The sequence below is a fragment of the Budorcas taxicolor genome, chromosome 1 (genome assembly GCF_023091745.1).
Source record: "Budorcas taxicolor isolate Tak-1 chromosome 1, Takin1.1, whole genome shotgun sequence".
Taxonomy (NCBI): domain Eukaryota; kingdom Metazoa; phylum Chordata; class Mammalia; order Artiodactyla; family Bovidae; genus Budorcas; species Budorcas taxicolor.
In genome coordinates this window covers 160,107,023-160,127,937 of record NC_068910.1, presented here as the reverse complement: position 1 = coordinate 160,127,937, position 20,915 = coordinate 160,107,023, and the positions used below count along the sequence as shown (strand labels likewise).

Below are 20,915 nucleotides of genomic sequence, written 5' to 3'. Positions count from 1 at the left end.
CCAACTCTAGAACTTCTTAACCTTCTTACCTTATCTTTTCTATTGTTTCACATACCTCTAGCTGAATTTTCTATCTTGTGGCTCAAGGGATTCTAACTGATATAATCATTAAGCACACAAAGAAACAAGAATGCTTACCAGTTCAGTTAGCTTTTATACTTAATAATTAAATTCTGCAGACTTTAACTCATGGTCATATAATTATAAATGTCAAAATCCAAGAAGACCTTCACAGCAATATAATCCACTCTCAAACACAGACTATCATTAGTGGCTATGAGTTTCCATTCTCTTGCCTCACTTGAGAGGCACAGCAATGGCTTCTGTATCAACTTCTCTCCATTCTATTTTTAAATCCAAATGAGCTGAGAATGTCAACTTTCACATGTATTTGAATATTAATTCAATGTGTATCTTCTGCGTTCCTCTGTCATATATTGTTACTTTTTCTGCATTAACCATCATGGATCCGCACTTTGGAATCCTTGAGGTATTCTACAAACTACAGAAGGGCCTGGCTGATTCTCTTTTTCTTTCTTGCTCCTCTTGCTCTAGCCCCACGCTCCACTGCTTCTGCACACTCAGAGCAGAAGGGTCAGGTTGAAAAGGAGCTCAGGGCTACCCTCTGTATGGGGCCATCAGGGTGGAAGGTATTAGCCCAAATGGCAGGATGCTAGACGTGAGAGGAAGCCAGCTCCTCCTAAAGAGACTTCACTGCCATTTGCCACAATACTGCATGCGTGGATGCTTGCTAAAGCCACTTCAGTTGTGACTTTGTGACCCCATGGACTGTAACTCGCCAGGCTCCTCACAACCCACTCCAGTACTCTTGCCTGGAAACTCCCCTGAACGGAGGAGCCTGGTAGGCTGCAGTCCAAAGGGTTGCAAACAGTCGGACATGACTGAGCAACTTCACTTTCACTTTCACTTTCATGCATTGGAGAAGGAAATGGCAACCCACTCCAGTGTTCTTGCCTGGAGAATCCCAGGGACAGCGGAGCCTGGTGGGCTGCCGTCTATGGGGTCGCACAGAGTCGGACACGACTGAAGTGACTTAGCAGCAGCAGCGTATGTAGCAAAGAAGCCTCCTCTCTGCGTGAACTGCCCCTTACCCAGGTGTGTGAACTATCAGGGGTGAGGAATAAGGTCCCCCAAGTGCTGCTTAGGGGCTTACCAGGTGGCTCAGTGGTAAAGTATCCTCCTGCCAAGCAGGAGACACTGGTTCGATCCCTGGGTTGGGAAGAGCCCCTGGAGTAGGAAATGGCAACCCACTCCACTATTTTTGTCTGGAAAATTTCATGGAAGAAGAGCCTGGCGGGCTATACAGTCCTGCTGCTGCTGCTGCTAAGTTGCTTCAGTCGTGTCCGACTCTGTGCGACCCCATAGATGGCAGCCCACCAGGCTCCTCCGTCTCTAGGATTCTCCAGGCAAGAACACTGGAGTGGTTGCCATTTCCTTCTCCAATGCATGAAAGTGAAAGTGAAGACGCTCAGTCGTGTCCGACTCTTAGCAACCCTGTGGACTGCAGCCTACCAGGCTCCTCCGCCCATGGGATTTTCCAAGCAAGAGTACTAGAGTGGGGTGCCAGCGCCTTCTCCAGCTATACAGTCCATGGGGTCTCAAAGAGGCAGACATCAGATCGAGCAGTGCTGGGACGTCACTACCACATGTCCCCAGCAGAGGCCGCTGTCGGGCCGGGGCTGCTGAATTGGGAAGGCATTGCTCTTCACTGTCCGGCAGCCTGAGCAAATGAGCCCTCCGGAAAGCCTTCTACACACAGAGGCGCGCGCGCGCACACACACACACACACACACACACACACACACACACACACACGCACACACACACACACACACACACACACACTTTCACACCGGTCCCCCTAGACTCCCTCCCAGCACTGTGGGCCCCACACTCGCCAGCAGAGGAATGCATTCCTGGCATTCTGAACTAGAATTCTTAGAGGGTGTGTTTTCTTGTACTTCCAGGGTCCGTCAGCAGTTTCCCAGGGCACTCTCGACCGCACTGGATAAGTGAGCTGTGCTTCTCTTGCGCTCATGCTCAGTCATGTTCGACTCTTTGCGACCCTTTGGGCTGTAGCCCACCAGGCTCCTCTGACCATGAAATTTCCTAGGCAGGAATACTGGAATCCCCCAGGGGATCTTCCAGACTGAGGGACGGAACCTGCGTCTCCTGTTTCCTGCATTGTAGGCAGATTCTTTACCCACTGAGTCATCAGGGAAGCCAGGATAACAGAATTGGCCACTACTTATTAGGAATGTGGAGAAGGGGAAGAGAAAACTTCAGATGAATTTAATAAATGAGATACTAAAAATGAGATATTGATGGAGGTAAATATTATTTCCCTTCTTGTTGTTAAACATTCCCATATTCTGAAAATCAAATTCAGAACAGCAGGCTATAGTATTAACCCATTTCTACAGAAAATATGAGGAAGAAGAATGGGCAAGGACTCTAGAAAGATACACACTCAAGAGTTAAGGGTGGTGAGTGCTTTCTGGCAAAGGGAAGGAGACACTAAGGGGAATTTTGACCTTTTACTCTATGTGAGTCCTTAGAATTTGAATTGTTTTCAACAAATGTACTCTGTATTTTTATGGTGACTGCAATCCCTTGGTTTATTAGGACATTGTCTTGATAATTTAAAACCACTTAATTTTTGGAAAATGACCTTTTCTAAGCCTATTAGGAACTTTTTAAATACTGTGAAATATAGCAAAATAGAAAAGAGTATATGAAAACTTATAAGTACAACTTAGGTAATGACTTTAGAAAATCATCGAATTTATTACCCAAGCTGAAAAACAGAACATTACCACCTTCTAGAAGAACTCAGCTATCTTCCTGTGGAAGTCCTTCCCCTCCCAGGAGAGAAACTTTATATAGAATTTTGTGTTCATCATGCTAGGATGATGTTTTCCTGAACAAACAAGTTTACTCTGGGCTTATTTTTAATTTGTGTAAATAGAACCATATAGTAGATAATCTTTGGAGACTGGCTTCTTTCATTCAACATCATATCTTTGGGATTTATCTTATACATATCGTAATGCATTATTTTCCTTAAATGAGCACCCACAAACCTATTTATTCATTCTACTGTTGGATGTTTGGGTTGTTACCAGAGTTTTGCTATGAGACACAGTTCTGTTCTACATAGTGGTGTATATGTTTCCTGATGTACACATGTGGGAGTTTCACGGGGCTCTGTACACAAGAGTGGCGTCCCTGGTGTTGCTTAGTATTGCCAGCACTTGGACTGTCCAGTTTTTGATTTTTGCCAGTTGGTATTTTGAAAACCTGTTCTTTTCCTCATTACCATATTAATAAGGATGAACATCTTTCGTATACTATGGGACTCAGATATGTCCTTTTTGGGGGTGCTCCTATACAATTCCTCTGCCCATCTTTCTTTGGATATTGTCTTTCCTTGTTAATTTAGTTCTTTATATGTTTTGAATGGGCTTCCCTGGTGGCTTAGAAGGTAAAGAATCCACCTGCAATGCAGGAGACCTGGGTTCAATCCCTGGGTTGGGAAGATCCCCTGGAGGAGGGCAAGGCAACCCACTCCAGTATTCTTGGCTGGAGAATCCCAATGGACAGAGGAGCCTGGTAGGCTACAGTCCATGGGGTTGCAAAGAGTATTAAGTGTGTCACAAATACTCTTCTTTCAGTTTGTGGTTTATCTTTTTATTTTACTTATATAGCATATTTTGATGAATAAAGTTCTGAATTTTAATGCAGTTAAATTTATCTGTCATTTCCTTTGTGATTTTGCTTTTTTAAAATGTCTTGTTTAAGAATTGTTAATTCTCCTGTGATAGACAGAATAATGACCCCTAGAGATGATTATGTCATAATACCCAAAGTTGGTATGTTATCTTACATGGTAAAGGGGAATTAAGGCTGCAGATGGAATTAATAGATGGTGCTAATCAGCTGACCATAAAAATAAAGACATTATCCTAGATTATCTAGGTGTTCGGTATAATCACAAGAGTCTTTAAAAGTAAAGGGAATTCAGAGAGAGATGTGGTTGCAGAAGAATGGGTTGACACTTGGAGGACTTTCAGAGAGGTAGCACTGCTGCCTTCAAAGACGGAAGAAAGGGACCATGAACCAAGGACCGAGGGTGGCCACTCAAAGCTGGAAACGGCAAGGAAATGGATTCTCCTTTGTGCTAAATTGCTTCACTTTTGTCCTACTCTTTGTGACCCCAAGGACTGTGGCCCACCAGGCTCCTCTGTCCATGAGATTCTCCAGGCAAGAATACTAGAGTGGGTTGCGGCCCAGGGGTCGAACCTGCATCTCTTACATCTCTTGCATTGGCAGGCAGGTTCTTTACACTAGCTCCATCTGAGAGGCTTCTAGAAGAAACACAGCCCTGCTGACATCTTGATTTTAACCCAGTGAGATCTATGTTGGACTTCTAACCTACATAACTTTTAGATAATAATTTTGTGCTGTTTCAAGTCACTAAGTTTGCGGTCATTTGCTACAGCAGTAATAGACAACTAATACACCAACTCTACCCTATTTAGGCCTATGTGTTTTAATTAATTCACTTATTTATTTTTGGTTGCACCATGAGGCATATGGGATCCTAGCTCTCCCACTAGGGATCAAACCCATACTCCTGCATTGGAAGTGCAGGGTCTTAACCACTGGACCTCCAGGGAAGTCCTTAGTGGGCTACTCAGTACTTTCTAACCGCCTGTGTTCCCTGTGCCTCCAGTTCAGGAGTTCTCAGCTTGGCTGCACAGGAGCATCGCCTAGGAAGCTTTCAAAAGATAATGGTGCCAAAACAAAAACAGAAAGCAAAAAAACCTTGATATCTGGGCCCTAAGCCAGACCAATTAATCACAATTTCTGGAAGTAGGAACCAGGCATTATTAGTATTTTCTCCTAACATCACTCCATTCTTTTATCAATTAACCCAACTTTCTTTTGCAGGGGGAGAGGATCTATTTGAAAGTAAATTGCAGACATTAATAAACTTTCCCCCAAATAACAGTTCCATTTATCTGAACTCAAACCCATCTGTGTTCAAAATTGTTCCTTGGTGACAGTGAAAACATCTGATTAACTGAGTGGAGATAGGAAGACTCCTATCAGAGTGATGGAAATATTCTGTATCTTGTTCTGGGTGGTGGTTACATAAATGTAAACATATGTGAATATTCATTAAGCTGTACACTGAAGTTTTGTGCCATTTACTGTATATAATACATTAATTAAAAAAGAATAGTCCACAAAACACACACGAAAAAGAGCCACTAGGCAATTCTAAGGCAGTCAGGGTTGAGACCCATGGGACTCACTCCTTACTGGGTAGCCTTTCAACTACAGACACTTATCTCGAGCCTGCCTTTAAGCACCGAGATCTATTCCCTCCATGGGGTTTCCCACATATCACCCTTGCTGACTGCCTCTCAGCACCAGTTCATCAGTATCCATCCCAATGGTTCTGGTGTTTGGTGAAAAGAGTACCTGACTCCCCTGTAGTCCCTGAGGTGGGTGGGGTAGTGGCACTGTGTGATCATGTTTTGTGTCTATGGTGATGTGCAGTGGATTGCATGTGTGCATGCTAAGTCACCTCGGTCATGTCCAACTCTTTGTGACCCAGTGCACAGTAGCCTGCCAGGCTCCTCTGTCCGTGGGATTCTCCAGGTAATAACACTGGAGTGTGTTGCCATGCCCTCCTCCAGGGGATCTTCCAACCCAGGGATCGAACCTGCGTCTCTTATGTCTCCTGCATTGGCAGGCAGGTTCTTTACCACTAGTGCTCCCTGGGAAGCCCATGCAGTGAATTAGTGAAACCAAAAGAAAGAAAAAAAAAATCATTTCATTTAGTTAACAGGATAGACTTAAATTTTACTTAAGGATACCCTTGTTTTATTTAGGAAATACAATAACTGTTGGTTTGGCTACATGTCAATAAGATGAATTAGAAAACTGGACTTGGTCACAGATTTTGAAACCAACAGGGCCACTGGGGGTAAGACATAATTAAAGCTATACATGAGAGATCTCAGTGTGCGAAACCAAGTATTTCCTTGTGGAGAAAAAATAAGGATAAACTATTCAGTCATTTTTCTTACGATAGATTATTCAGTAATTCTGGTGTAAGTCTGCCATGTTAGAAAATTTAATTACAGGTTACTTTAACTTCTTTTAAGCTCTTAATGACTTAACACCTGTGAAATATCCTCAACCTAATTTCTCAAGTTCCTCTTTGAGAACTTTAAACATTGTTCTCCGTGTTATGAACTTAAACAGGCCGAATGTCTGAGAGCAGCAACGACAAGCCTGTTTCTTCCAGAGTTCCCACAGAGGTGAAAAGAACTAAAGTATACATGGATTTTTCCATGGATTTTCCAGAGGAAAATCTGTCCTGCCCTTTGGGAAGAAGAAAGAGAAATCCAGCCCCTAAAGACTAGCAAGTGAGACTTCTTCATACTCCCGAGGTCCCATCTTCAGTTTCAGGAAAGTAGGTGACAACCGCATGCAAAAAGGGCCAATTACTGCTAGTCTAAATGAACTGTAGCCTTTGAGAGCTTAAAGGCCTTTCCATGAAGTAAGTCAAAAGCCCTGCAGATTTATTTAACTCAAATACTAAACACTACTTTGCATTTATACTTGATGTAAAGGTAAAGCAGGTTGAAAGTCAAAGAGACTTTTAAAAGAAAAATATTTATGTCTGTCAATTTTTACTTCAAGAATTCTGAAATCTCCCTGAAGAGATCAACCGACCTCTATCTGGCTTTGTTTGTTTGTTTTTCCATTTCAACAAGCATCAGTATTTTCGCTTTCCTTATTGTCACTGTCAATTTGAATATAAAAATATTCTGAGATTAGCTTCTAAAGAGGCAAAGACAAGAATAGCTTGGGGAAATAAGAGAAAACTTGTTTATTAGGGGAGATAGGGGAAGAAATGAATCCCTAAAGAGGTCCGATCCCTACTGGGCAAGAGACTGAAGACACAAGATATTTCTCTTAAAGGCCCAGTAAGTATTGAAAGAATGTGTGTGTGTGTGTGTGTGTGTGTGTGTGTGTGTGTGTGTGTGTGTGTATCACCACACTGTCTACATATTTTCTGGCTTCAGAACTGCTTTTCTTTTCAAATCATGTTCCAGAGAAGACAGTCTCATTACTCCTAGGTATGACATTATTCTTTCTTTTCTCAGTGGAGGATAGAAATGGAAAAGGCATATATATTGTCAATTTTTTTCCAGAACACTCCATGACACTTAGTTTCTTAAAGAATAGATATCTTATAGCTGAGAAACTACATTTCATTTAAAACAGATGAGTGGAATGCCCAACAGTGGGACACAGCATATCTCTTAAGTAACATCCCCTCACCCTTGTCAGTTCATTTATCTGGCTGGTTATTAATACTCATTTTCTCATTTTGACCTTTCAGTGTTCATGTAACATGATATTAGAAGGCAAACCAACCCCACGATGGGAAAATGAAGCTTTCCAGGTGTACAAAAGAATGGAGCTGCAAACCCACCGTTCTCAGCAAGCTGTTCTAATCTGGGTAGAAGTACAACCAGTAACACCTCTGAATCTGTCATGGGGTGAGGGCTGCAGGAAAAGACTGCAGACCTTAGTCTAGGGCTATATTGTATTATTACTACACAAGCTGGTCTACTCTGTACCCTGATTCAGTTCAGTTCAGTTCAGTTCAGTCACGCAGTTGTGTCCGACTCTTTGCGACCCCATGAATCGCAGCACGCCAGATTAGTAACACCCAAAATACTGACTCCAGGGGAAAAATGGTAAGCATAGACATTGTTGTTGATGTTGGGTAGTTGCTCAGTTGAATCTAACTCTTTTGTGACCCCGTGGACTGTAGCCTGGCGGGCTCCTCTGTCCATGGGATTTCCCAGGCAAGAATACTGGAGTGGGTTGCCATTTCCTTCCCCAAGGGATCTTCCCAATCCAGGGATCAAACCCACAGTCTCCTGCATTGGCAGGCCAGTTCTTTACCACTGGGCCACCAGGGAAGCTCCAAGCATAGATGCAGTGATATTTTAACATCCTTCCGATCCTGACTCTTGCAAAACCCTTGGATCTGAGGTAATGGTTAGGTGGATGTGGTGGGAGCACATACGAAGTACGGGCAGGCAACCAGGTACTCAGTTATGACACACTTCCCTTCCCAAACCTCTCCCTTCCAGCCCTGAAATCTAGGTACTTGTTTTTAAAAGGGGAATAATAAAGAATTAATGAGCACAGACTGATTGCTGCACTGCTGGGTTAGACTGCTGTCCCTGGACACTGCAATTTGCACAATGGCCATTTAATTGTTCTGGGCCTCTGTTGCTTCATAGATAAAAACAGGGATTAGGAAGGACATAAGCGGAAAAGATTGCTTCAGAAATGTTTTAGATACTGATACTCTCAACGGCAAAGGAAGCTTCAAAGGAATAAAAAGAATGATTTTTGCACGAGGTAAGTCAACTGACAAGGAACACAATTAGAGACCAAGTACTTACCAATAATAACAGTGTTGTCATCAGCAATTAGCAACTTGCTGTGGACATAGATAAGCTCAGTGACTAAGTTTCCTTCAAGCTCTGCATGTGTTCTAAGACCACAGAAGGATATATAATTTATCCACTGATTGCCAACTGTAAATTAAACAAGAAATCACTAAAATTAATATGACCAAGCTCAATAAAGGCATCTTAGATTTTACTGTCTTTCGAAACAAATATACCACTTCAACAGGTTAAGAATAGATTGCATAACATATATATGTATGTGTGTGTACATAATTTTAGAATGCATCTAGGATCTATTTTTACTTTCTGAAGACTTTTATATTGTTAATATAAATGGAGATATAATTTCAAAATATCTTACTGAAGTGATTTCTATGAATCCCCAATGCTAGGTGATCCCCAAATAAATTCAAATATGAACTTTTTATTTTAAAGATTTCTTGAGTAACTACTGAAGAGTGATAATTGAAGTATAGCCACAGTGGGACAACCTAAGATTTGCATCTGTCTGGGTTGACACCTGCTGCTGTTTGTTCTGTTATTTTTAAAAATTTACTTATTTGCCTGCATCAGGTCTTAGTTGCAATACTCGGGATCTTCACTGTATCTTGTGGGATTTCTTTCATTGCGGTGTGTGGGCTTCTCTCTGTTTGTGGCTTGTGAGCTTATTAGTTGCAGTACATGGGCTTAGTCGCTCTGCAGCATGTGGGACCTTAGTTTCCCAACCAGGGATCAAACCCACATCTCCTGCATTGGATGACAGATTCTTTTTTTTTTTTTAATCCAATTTTATTTTATTTATTATTTTTGCCATTTAAAAATATTTAATTGGAGGCTAATTACTTTACAATATTGTGGTGGTTTTTGCCATACATTCACATGAATCAGCCATGGGTGTACATGTGTTCCCCATCCTGACTGTCCCTCCCTCCTCCCTCCCCATCCCATCCCTCAGGATCATCCCAGTGCACCAGCCCTGAGCACCCTGTCTCATGCATCGAACCTGGACTGGCGATCTACTTCACATATGATAATACACATGTTTCAATGCTATTATCTCAAATCACCCCACCCTCACCTTCTCTCACAGAGTCCAAAAGTTTGTTCTTTACATCAGTGTCTCTTTTGCTGTCTCGCATATAGGTCATCATTACCATCTTTCTAAGTTCCATATATATGCATTAATATACTGTATTGGTGTTTTTCTTTCTGACTTACTTCGTTCTGTATAATAGGCTCCAGTTTCATCCACCTCATTAAAACTGATTCAAATGCATTCTTTTTAGTGGCTGAGTAGTATTCCATTGTGTATATGTACCACAGCTTTTTTATCTGTTTGTCTGACGATGGATATCCAGGTTGCTTCCATGTCCTGGCTATTGTAAACAGTGCTGCGATGAACATTGGGGTGTACATGTCTCTTTCAATTCTGGTTTCCTTGTTGTGTATGCCCAGCAGTGGGATTGCTGGGTCATAAGGCAGTTCCAGTTTTTTAAGGAATCTCCACACTGTTCTCTATAGTGGCTGTACTAGTTTGCATTCCCACCAACAGTGTAAGAGGGTTGAGATGGCAGATTCTTAACCACCAGACCACCAGGGGAAGTCCCAACACCTGCTGCTGTTTAAATCAGATGCAAGATGTGAGCCCAAACTATCTGATGTATATACATACTTAGTAGCAAACTCAGGGCAAAGCAGCAGTGAAAATTTTACAGACTTTGGGTAAGTAAAAATGTTGGCAGTTAAATAACATCCCTCCTTCTAAATCATTGAAATCAGGGAAACAAAAAAATCCTAAGTACGTTTGACCTTGGAGAATTTATTTCAGAGCAAGAAGTACCAGGTTTGTACTTTAAAATGTAGCCCTCTCATTGTGTGAAGGTCATTTATGTGATAAGAACTGTATTCCATATCAAATCAACCCATAATCATTACTCTGGCGTGAGTGTTAGTCACGAGATTTTATGGTCCTCCTCTCACACAGCAGTTGTCCTGGATAAGCTAAGTGTGATACTAAGAATAAATGGAGTGGAACCAAAGCATCACAGATTCTTATAGAAGGAGAATATAAATTTTTATAAGAGAATCTGAAGCACGCTGATAGAATCAATGGTAGTTCATGTTTCATTTACTGAAGTTTCCAGGTATTACTGATGTTTTCTATTTTGCTGTTGATGTTACTCAGTGAACCTATTACATTTAGGTATCTTGGAAGGAAATTTTTTCACAGGCAATATATAGAGGTTCTTCCATTTATAGATAACCCTTCCCATATCTGATATTAACACATACTATAAAGTCTGTATAATTAAAACAGTGCAGAACTGGTACATAGACAGCCAAACCAGTGTCTGAAATTGAACGTCCAGAAACAGACCCACGTAAGTATGAAAATTTTGCATATGATACAGGTTGTAGCTCTAGGAAAAGGGCTTCTTAAGAAAAGGTGCTAGTATAATTGCATAGCTATTTGAAAGAGATAAAAATTATATACATTCCTCCCAGCAATCATAAAAACTCTAAATAAATCAGAGATGAAAATGTAAGCATATAAACCCATACAGGTGTTAGAAGAAAATCGAGTGAATTCCTGGTGACCTGAGTGTAGGGAAGGCTCATAACTATCTAGAGGTAATAAAAGAAAAGATCAATAATGTTGGCTAAACAAAACAAAACAAACTCATTTGCATGACACAAAACACAATAAGCAAAAACAAAAGGTAAAGGACTTCCCTGGTGATCCCGTGGTTAAGCATCTACCTTCCAATGCAGGGGACACGGGTTCAGTCCCTGTACCAGGAAGATTCCACCTGCTGCAGAACAAGGAAACCAGGGTGCCACGACCACTGAGACTGCACCCTAGAGCCCCAGAGCCACCACTTCTGAGACAGCACGCGGCAACACGGAAGCCCTAGGGCCTGTGCTCTGCAGCAAGAGAAGACCCCACTCGCTGCAACTAAAGAAAGGGCGTGCAAGGCACTGAAGACCTAGCACAGCCACAATAAACAAATAATTTTAAGAAGAACTGAAGGGAGAAAAAGATCAAAGTCTTCATAGAAAAATAGGTAAAAGACATGGACAATTCAAACACACTAAAAGATACATCTGAAAAGACAGTCATCTTCATTCATAATTAATAGAAATGCAAATTAAAACTATACTGAGAAACCATTTTTTTAACCTATGAGACTGACCAAAAAAAAAGAAAGAAAGATGATATATTCTGTTGTCGAGACTCGGTTGAAGTAAGCTCTCTCTTGCATTGATGCTGAGAGTGCAAACTGGTATAAACTTGGAGGGGAATTTGTCAATATCCAACAAAATTATCTACAGCCCAGCATTTCCATTCTAGAAACTTACCCTAAATATGCATTTCCAACAAATAAGAACGTATGTACACAAAGCTACTAATTATATTATTGTAATTGAAAAATACTGAAGATAACCTAAATGCTCACACAGAGAATGACTGGACTAACTATGGCCAATCTGTACACGGGGGACTGTGCAGAGGCAGAAAGGATTGAAACTCTCTATGAACTGATTCAGAGTGATTTCCAGGATGGGGTGTAAATAAAAAGAGCAAATACACAAAAGAATATGTGGTATGTTATTCTTATGAAAGAGATTTGGAGAAATAAGAAAATATACATGTTTCTGCTCATTTGTACGAAAAGAAACACAGCCCAAATAACTTAGAAATTGAAAAAAATCGTTACCAGTAGAGGGTGAGTAGATTAGGGTGAGAAAGACGGTGGGAAGAAGCCGAAAGGAGGTATAGCGGAGTGGCGCCTGTCTAAGCATGTCTGCCTTTTGTACAGTTCTTACTATGGGAAGTCTATTGCACACACTCAAAAAAGAAAAATAAAAATCAGGAAAGACATAGGGAAAAAGAACCCCAAATGAAATACAAACTAAAGCAAGTGAACCTAACTGCTTTTCAAATTAAAACCATAATCCAAGGATACTTGGAACACTAGCTCTTGATGATATATACTTTTAGGCTAAAGACAAAAAGAACTATAAACAAATACTGGATTCTAGTGAGATATATTTTTCATAGTAGTTGGGCTAGCAATTTCTGTGTATTCTAAGATTGAGGAAATATATATATATTATAGATAATAGAAGTAGGTTTCTTATTGTGAGATAAAGAAGTTAAAAAAATAGAGAGATGGCAAGAAGGAATCCTGTGGCATGGGACTGAAATTATAAGTAGCAGTATGGAGATTAGATGATAGATAGATGGACAGATAGATAATGTGCAGGCAAAGAGCCTACAGCAGTAATATCCCAGCAGCAATGATCATACCTACTACCCAGAATTTGGTTTCTGGGTAGTCAGTTGTGTCCTACTCTTTGCAACCTCATGGACTGTAGCCTGCCAGGCTCCTCTGTCCATGGAAATTTCCAGGCAACAATACTCCAGCAGATTGCCATTTCCTTCTCCAGGAGATCTTTCTGACCCAGGGACTGAACCCTGCTTTGGCAGGTGGGTTCTTTACCAGCTGAGCAACCGGGGGCAAACCTATATAAGTTCCTTGAGGAAATGGTTGATTGCCTGGCTAGTTACGGGAATGTATAAGATGGGTCGGACCCCTTGTGCCAATGAAAAAAGGCTGATGGGCATACATCAAAAGCCTCACAGGCCACACTCCATACCTACTCCCCATTTACCCTTGCTATGAAATGATTCCTATGGAGTGGCAGAAATCTTTATTTCTTTATGAAAAATGCCTTTAAAAAGAAAGCTCAGGGTGAGTACCAGTCACAGGGACCAAAATGAAGATAAGGGTTCCAAGCTAGAAAGTAGATATGTTGTGTCTTGTCAAAAGAGGTGAACAGATCCACTACCCACTCTTGTGAGAAGAAAGCTGAGAAATTACTTCGGCCAGTACAGTCATCCCTCAGTATCCACAGGGTACTGGTTCCTGGATCCCCAAGGACGAAAAAATCTGCCCTACTCTAGTCCTTTATGTTAATATAAAGCCGTACACCATTTCCATGTGATGTACACACATCCTCTTGTACACCTTAAATCATCTCTAGATTATTTACAATACTTCATACAATGTAGGTGTTACGTGAATAGTTGCCTGCTTCTGGCAAATTCAAGTTTTGCCTTTTGGAACTTTCTAGGTTTTTTTCCCTCAAATATTTTCAATCTGTGGTTGGTTGAACGTGGGCCAGGGAACCTGCAAAGTACAGTTGAGTGTATGTTATTTTGTGAAGGAAACTGACTCAACAGAGTAACAATGTTGGTGATGTTAACTTGTGGCGTCCGGGGAACCTGCAAAGTACAGTTGAGTGTATGTTATTTTGTGAAGGAAACTGACTCAACAGAGTAACAATGTTGGTGATGTTAACTTGTGGCGTGAGAATATACTGAAACAGTGTCTTCTGAATAAAACATGAGAAAGCCAGGAGAATGACAGGTATTAATAAAGAGCAATAGGCAGAAGATAATCATGGGGGCTTCCAAAGTACATGTCATGGAAGTATTTGAGAATCTGGAGTTTTATAGAGGCCCCCACGACATATCTATTGTGAACGTTGGTGCAGATAGAGCTTGAAAGATGAGAAATCTGATACAATAGACTCTAAGTTTATCAGGACATTTTGTGAAAGGACTTGGAGTTGTTACAGGCGTTTGCTGCTTAAACAAGCACTTCTTCTATGTACATTTCTAATCCTGATTGAATACCTCTAGACCTTGTGTTAAATTATACTAAATTGGCTGCTAAAATGCCATAATTCTCAACAATTACAAAAAATGATAAAGAAATGCTTTAAGTTAAACACTAAATCCCTGAAGATTAGCATATCACAAAATTATACACTAATCACAGCTGGTTTGCTTTTCAGGAATTCTAACATATTCGTAGCAGCAGTTTTGTTATTTCTAAAGAACTGAAACAGGAGAAAATGACAGTTCTCTATCCAATTAGAGATTAGTTAGTTCATGTATTTAAAACCCACTATACTGTTACAAAAACAAAGCCAACAATACAACACTGCACCTCAAAAAGGGGCATTATGTAATTAATCTATTCTTCCATGTTTAGAGTATGAGCGTTTCCCCCACAGAGATGCCTGATTTTGACTTGTTCCCAGGGTACTTGGAACTCGTTTTGTAATAGGGCTTAACATTGAAATTACTTCTTATGCTAAAATCCAATTTTTCCCGTGAATAGGCAAAGGAAGAAAAAAGGTCCAGAGTCAAAGGAAATGCTTTATAATAAGCTCAGGATATTTTTGTGATTGAGAAACTAAATAATAGTCTTGTTCTGACTTTTTATTCTCCTATAACCTCACCTTTGCATTTTTCCTAGCCACTGTCATTACTGAATGACTGTTCTGATTTTATTTCTTTTTTAAAGATGCATCCATTTTTATCTACTTTCAAATTTCATGCTTTTTTTTCTTTTTTTTTGCCACACCATATGGTATGTGGGATCTTCGTTCCCTGCTCGGGGATCAACCCTCACCCCTGCAGTGGAAGCACAGAGTCTTAACCACTGGAGAAGTCCCCTGATTTTGTTCTTATCAATATATCTTTTAGAACCTTACTCATTCACTATCAACTTCATTTTAAGCCACTACCCTAGAGATAGGGTAATGCTCTGATAAATCTGTGTGCGTGAGCGCTCAGTTGCTTGTCATGTATGACTTTGTGACGCTATGAACTGTAGCCCGCCAGGCTCCTCTCTCTGTCCACTGGGTTTTCACAGCAAGAATGCTGCAGTGGGTTACCATGCCCTCCTCCAAGGGACCTCTCTGACCCAGGGATCAAATCCGCATCTCCTCCGTCTTCTGCATTGCAGGTGGATTCTTTACCACTGAGCCACCAGGGAAGCCCCTGGTAAATTTATGTCCTGGATAAAATTAGATTCAACTTTTGAAAGTATTTATTATTGGTGATGTACATGTCTTATGTCCAAAGTTCTTTCTCAAGATTTTTAGATTGAGGAGACCATTTGTGAAAAATCACTGAATACTAAACAGAAATAGATAAGTTTAAAATTATATAGGCTTAAAGGCTTAATTCATTATTTTTATGGCTTCCAAATCATTTGAAAAATCCACTGGCCATAAAATTTGCCTCTTTAAAGTATGCAATTCAGTGTCTTTTTAAAAAAAGGTATATTCACAAAGTTGTACCATCATCACCACTATCCAATTTTAAGGTATTTTAATTACTCTGAAAATAAAAGCCATACCCATTATATTTGCCTATATTTGGCCACAAGAGTCAGGATTTTCTGGCATTTCTGGCATTGGGAATCTGCTCCAACAAAGGAGTAGTAGTTTTCTTTTGGTTGTTTTCTTTTCCTTCCTTTGTTTTTGTGTGAACATGTTTTCAATTCTCTTGGGTATATTCAATGGAGCAGAATTGATAAGTTATATGGTAACTCTTGCAGAAGGAAATGGCAATCCATTCCAGTATTCTTGCCTGGAAAATTCCAGGAGCCTGGCGGCCTACGGTCTATGGGGTTGCAAAGAGTGGGCCACAGCTGAGTAACTGAGCACATATTAGCTCTATGTTTAACTTTCGGGGAACTACCAAACTGCTTTCCAAAGAGTCCACATCATTTTGAATTCCGAACAGCAATGTATGAGGATTCTAAAATCTTCATATTCTCATCATTATCTTTTTAATGTCTTAAATCATAGCCATCTTAGGGTATATGAAGTTGTATCTTATGATTTTTACTTGAATTTCTCTAATGACTAATGATGTTGAGTATCTTTTCATATGTTTATTGGCCATTTGTATATCTTCTTTGGAGAAATGTCTATTTAGATTCTTGGCCCATTTTTAATTGGATTATCTCTTTATTGTTGACTTGTAAATGTTCTTTGTGTATTTAGGATATGAATCCCTTATCAGATATATGATTTGTAAACATTTTTTTCAGTCTTTTTTTTCCCAGTTCCTTGATAGTGTCCATTGGGACATAAAAGCTTTTATGTCTGACGAAATCCAGCTTAATCTATTTTTATATTTTTGTTGTAAAGCCAAGAAACCTATGTTAATACAATGTCAGAATGATTTTTGTCTGTTTTTTTCTAAGAGTTTTTACATTTTAGGTCCTGATTCATTTTGACTTATTTTTTTTTGTATACGGTATAAGGCCCAACTTCATCCCTTTGTATGTGACTATCCAGTTGTTCAAACACCATTTCAGGACATGCAATTGTCCTGAAACCCTTGTTGAAATTCAAGTGATCACAGTCAGGAGTTTATTTCTATATTCTCAGTTCTACTCCTATGACCTACATGTCTATCCTTATATCAGGATCACACTGGTTTTATTACTGTAGGTTTATAGTAAGTTCTAAAATTGAGAGTGTGAATCCTCCCATTTGTTCTTTTTCAAGAAAAGCTGATTCATTGGATAAGACTCTGATGCTGGGAAGGATTGGGGGCAGGAGGAGAAGGGGGTGACAGAGGATGACATGGTTGGATGGCATTACTGACTCAATGGACATGAGTTTGAGCAAGCTCCAGGAGATGGTGAAAGAGAGGGAAGCCTGGTGTGCTACAATCCGTGGGGTCACAAACAGTCAGCACGACTCTGACTGAACAACAACAGAGGCTATTCTAAATGCCACATTCATTTTTCTGCATTCTTTTTTTTTTCTGCTCCTCAGATTGGGTAATCTCAATTGACTTATCTATAAGTTTGTTGATTTATCTGCATACTCCAGTATGCTACTGAAATCTCTAATGTACATTTTATTTCAACTTATATTTGATTATTATTAAAAATTTTTAGTTTTTATGGTCTCTATTTGGAGAGTGATTGTTTTTATACCTCTCTTTAGTTCCTTAGATTTATTTCCTTCAGTTTTTTTTAACATAGTTAAACTAGCTATTTTAAAGTCTTTCGAACTGTCTGTCAGGTCAAATTATGACTATTCTCTGAGGATTGTGGGAAGTAGGAACTTTCAACCTATTCGGCTCCTCCCAGTAGCTGGCAGGCTATGGGTTTCCTTTCTCAGTGATGGGGAGTTGGTTCTCAAGGCTTCCACGGAACTGAGGAGAAGGGGATGGACACATGGCAAATTAAAAAGCTGGCTGCTTTTACCAAGATTCTGCTGTCCTTCTTGAATAAACAAATTGTTACATGCCCTTGGTTAATTTCCCAATTTCTGCAGAAGTTGATTTTTGACAATTTTTGCCAGCATTTTTGTTGCTTTTATTTAGGAGTGGATTTGGGGATGTCCCTACTATGCCATGGGGCTTCCCTCGTGGCTCAGATGTAAAGAATCTGCCTGCAATACAGGAGACCTGGGTTCAATCCCTGGGTCAGGAAGACTCCCTCGAGAAGGAAATAGGTACCCATTCCAGAATTCTTGTCTGGAGAATCCCATGAACAGAGGAGCCTGGTGGGCTACAGTCCATAGGGTTGCAAAGAAGCGACTTAGCATGCACGCACACAGGAGGCCACGTACATACTTGTTGACCAACTCCTCATCCTTAAAGCCAAGATGACCCCTTTCTGTTTACTTTCTAGGACTGTGGTGAGGGATCACAGGAGAAGATACATATGAAGTCATTTTTCAAAATTTATATTTAATTTTAATTGTAGTATAATTACAATATTGTCTTGGTTTTTGCTATGCATCAGTGTGAATCAGCCATAGGTATACACGTGGGGTCTTTTGAGGTGCCTTACAAATCCCACTTCTTATAAAAACAATTACTATAAGTAAATAAAAATAAATTATAAAAACTGTAAAAATAGGGACTTCCTCAGCCATCCAGTGGTTAAGACTCAGCTTTCCACCAGAGAGGGTTTGCATTTTACCCCTGGTTAGGGAGCTAAGAACCCAAAGGCTGCAAGGTATGGCCAAGAAAAATAAAAAGTGTAAAAAGTTTTAAAAAATTTATAAAAATACTCTCATTTCTATCACCTATGCATCTCATGCTGTGATGGCTTCATTTCAACAACTGTTTAGACAGTTTAGTGAAAATAAGTAATTTATTTCTGCTAAGCATTTTGTGGGCTATCTTTTGTGAAGAGTTCTATAAACACACTGTAAAAACACTAATAATTCCTAATGTGTCTCAAGAAACAACCATGCAGGAAAAGAAAAGCAGTTACTCACTCTCTGCTTTTAATTGTCCAAGGATGGAATTTTCTCCTCTGCACATGGTTCTGAAAACATATAAAGGAAAGAAACAATTAAAGAGATTTCAAAGGAATGAATCCCAATTGCAATAACCCTGCTTATTTAACTTATGTGTAGAGTACATCATGAGAAACACTGGGCTGGAAGAAGCACAAGCTGGAATCAAGATTGCCGGGAGAAATATCAATAACCTCAGATATGCAGATGACACCACCCTTAGGGCAGAAAGTGAAGAGGAACTCAAAAGCCTCTTAATGAAAGTGAAAGAGGAGAGTGAAAAAGTTGGCTTAAAGCTCAACATTCAGAAAATGAAGATCATGGCATCTGGTCCCATTACTTCATGGCAAATAGATGGGGAAACAGTGGAAACAGTGTCAGACTTTATTTTTCTGGGCTCCAAAATCACTGCAGATGGTAATTGGAGCCAGGAAATTAAAAGATGCTTACTCCTTGGAAGGAAAATTATGACCAACCTAGACAGTATATTGAAAAGCAGAGATATTACTTTACCAACAAAGGTCCGTCTAGTCAAGGCTATGGTTTTTCCAGTAGTCAGGTATGGATGTGAGAGTTGGACTGTGAAGAAAGCTGAGTGCCGAAGAATAGATGCTTTTGAAGTGTGGTGTTGGAGAAGATTCTTGAGAGTCCCTTGGACTGCAAGCAGATCCAACCAGTCCATTCTGAAGGAGATCAGTCCTGGGTGTTCATTGGAAGGACTGATGTTAAAGCTAAAACTCCAATACTCTGGCTACCTCATGTGAAGAGTTGACTCATTGGAAAAGACCCTGATGCTGGGAGGGATTGGGGGCAGGAGGAGAAGGGGACGACAGAGGATGAGATGGCTGGATGGCATCACCGATTCGATGGACATGAGTCTGAGTGAACTCCGGGAGTTGGTGATGGACAGGGAGGCCTGGTGTGCTTCGATTCATGGGGTCACAAAGAGTCGGACATGACTGAGTGACTGAACTGAACTGAACTGAATCCAAGTAAAAACAGAGGAAGTGCTTTTATGAGAAGATGGTACATAGCCTTTTTAAAAGAAAAAAATATGAGTGTCACTTCTGTTACTGATGGGACAAGCTGTTTTGAGGTGGATAAATGGAAACGTTACAAAATTGATATTAGATTTCAGAAAGTGAAAGTGTTAGTCACCCAGTGGTGTTCGACTCTTTGTGACACCATGGACTGTAGCCCACCAGGCTCCTCTGGCCTGGAATTTTCCAGGCAAGAATACTGGAGTGGGTAGATAGTCTCTTCTCCAGGGGGTCTTCCCAACCCAGGAATCGAACCTGAGTCTCCTGCATTGGCAGGCAGATTCTTTACATCTAAGCCAGCAGGGAAGCCCAGAAAGAGATGTTATTTTAAAAAGATGGATTATGAATGAGTTTTCCCTCTTAGAAAAGGTGGCATTAGTTCCTTTGGAATTAAAGAAACTACTGTACCTGAGCTCTCTCCGTAAAGCTAGAAAACCCCTTAAAAGTGAAAAGTATAGTCTCGAATAGCTGACTCTACTAATGGTTTTGTTTCTCAAGACTCTGATAATAGACAATGAATTAGACTGACAAAACAAAAAATTCTATGCTCCATCTGCTTGCTCTATGAAAGTAATTAAAACTACACTTATGCCTAGGAAATGCTGATATTATTAAAGATGATGCCAGCAAATAGAGATGTTTTTGCATAATAAAAGGTTATAGTTTCGGTTGCTGAACAAAAGCCAAACATGTTATTTCATTCAGCTGGTTCAAACCCAAGAAAACAGTCATAGGAAGTAATTACAATTCCAAAAATAATATTAGCATGGCAAATGAAGTGGATAAAACCAAATTAAACATTATGTCCATGCCTTAAATACTTCAAAAGCTTTGTTTGTCATGTTATAAATCAGATAATACGAGAAGTGGGCAAATCTTCAAGTGTATAGACCAAAGCACAGGGAAAGCTTTCTCATACTGTCACTGGGCAAAATTACCCCAGAAGAAACAAAACATCTTTACTTGAAACCCTGGCAGACAGAAAGATACATGCTTGAAAAGTCAGAAAGAAACAAGAGGATTAAAAAAAAGATTTCCACCACAGTGGTACACTCAAACCACTGGAAGGCCTTAGATCCTGAAAGGGGTGCCTCTAGGGACGAGGACACAAGCCAGAGCGCATCTAAGCCCCCACCTCCAATCTGACCAAGGCCCTGAATCCTTCTCTGCTTCACACACTGAGGGTTTGGGACAAGACCTT

General features: G+C 40.2%; 1 protein-coding gene across 1 annotated transcript in view; it reads right to left on the bottom strand.

The window, feature by feature from the left end:
- The window catches only part of PLD1 (phospholipase D1), a 228,823-nt gene that overhangs the window by 12,464 nt on the left and 195,444 nt on the right, over positions 1 to 20,915 (bottom strand). The window contains exons 23-24 of the mRNA XM_052638648.1: positions 18,654 to 18,703; positions 8,529 to 8,663 (exon numbers count right to left, since the gene is read on the bottom strand). Of these exons, the coding sequence (XP_052494608.1) occupies positions 8,529 to 8,663; positions 18,654 to 18,703 (185 nt within the window). The remainder of the gene's footprint in view (positions 1 to 8,528; positions 8,664 to 18,653; positions 18,704 to 20,915) is intronic.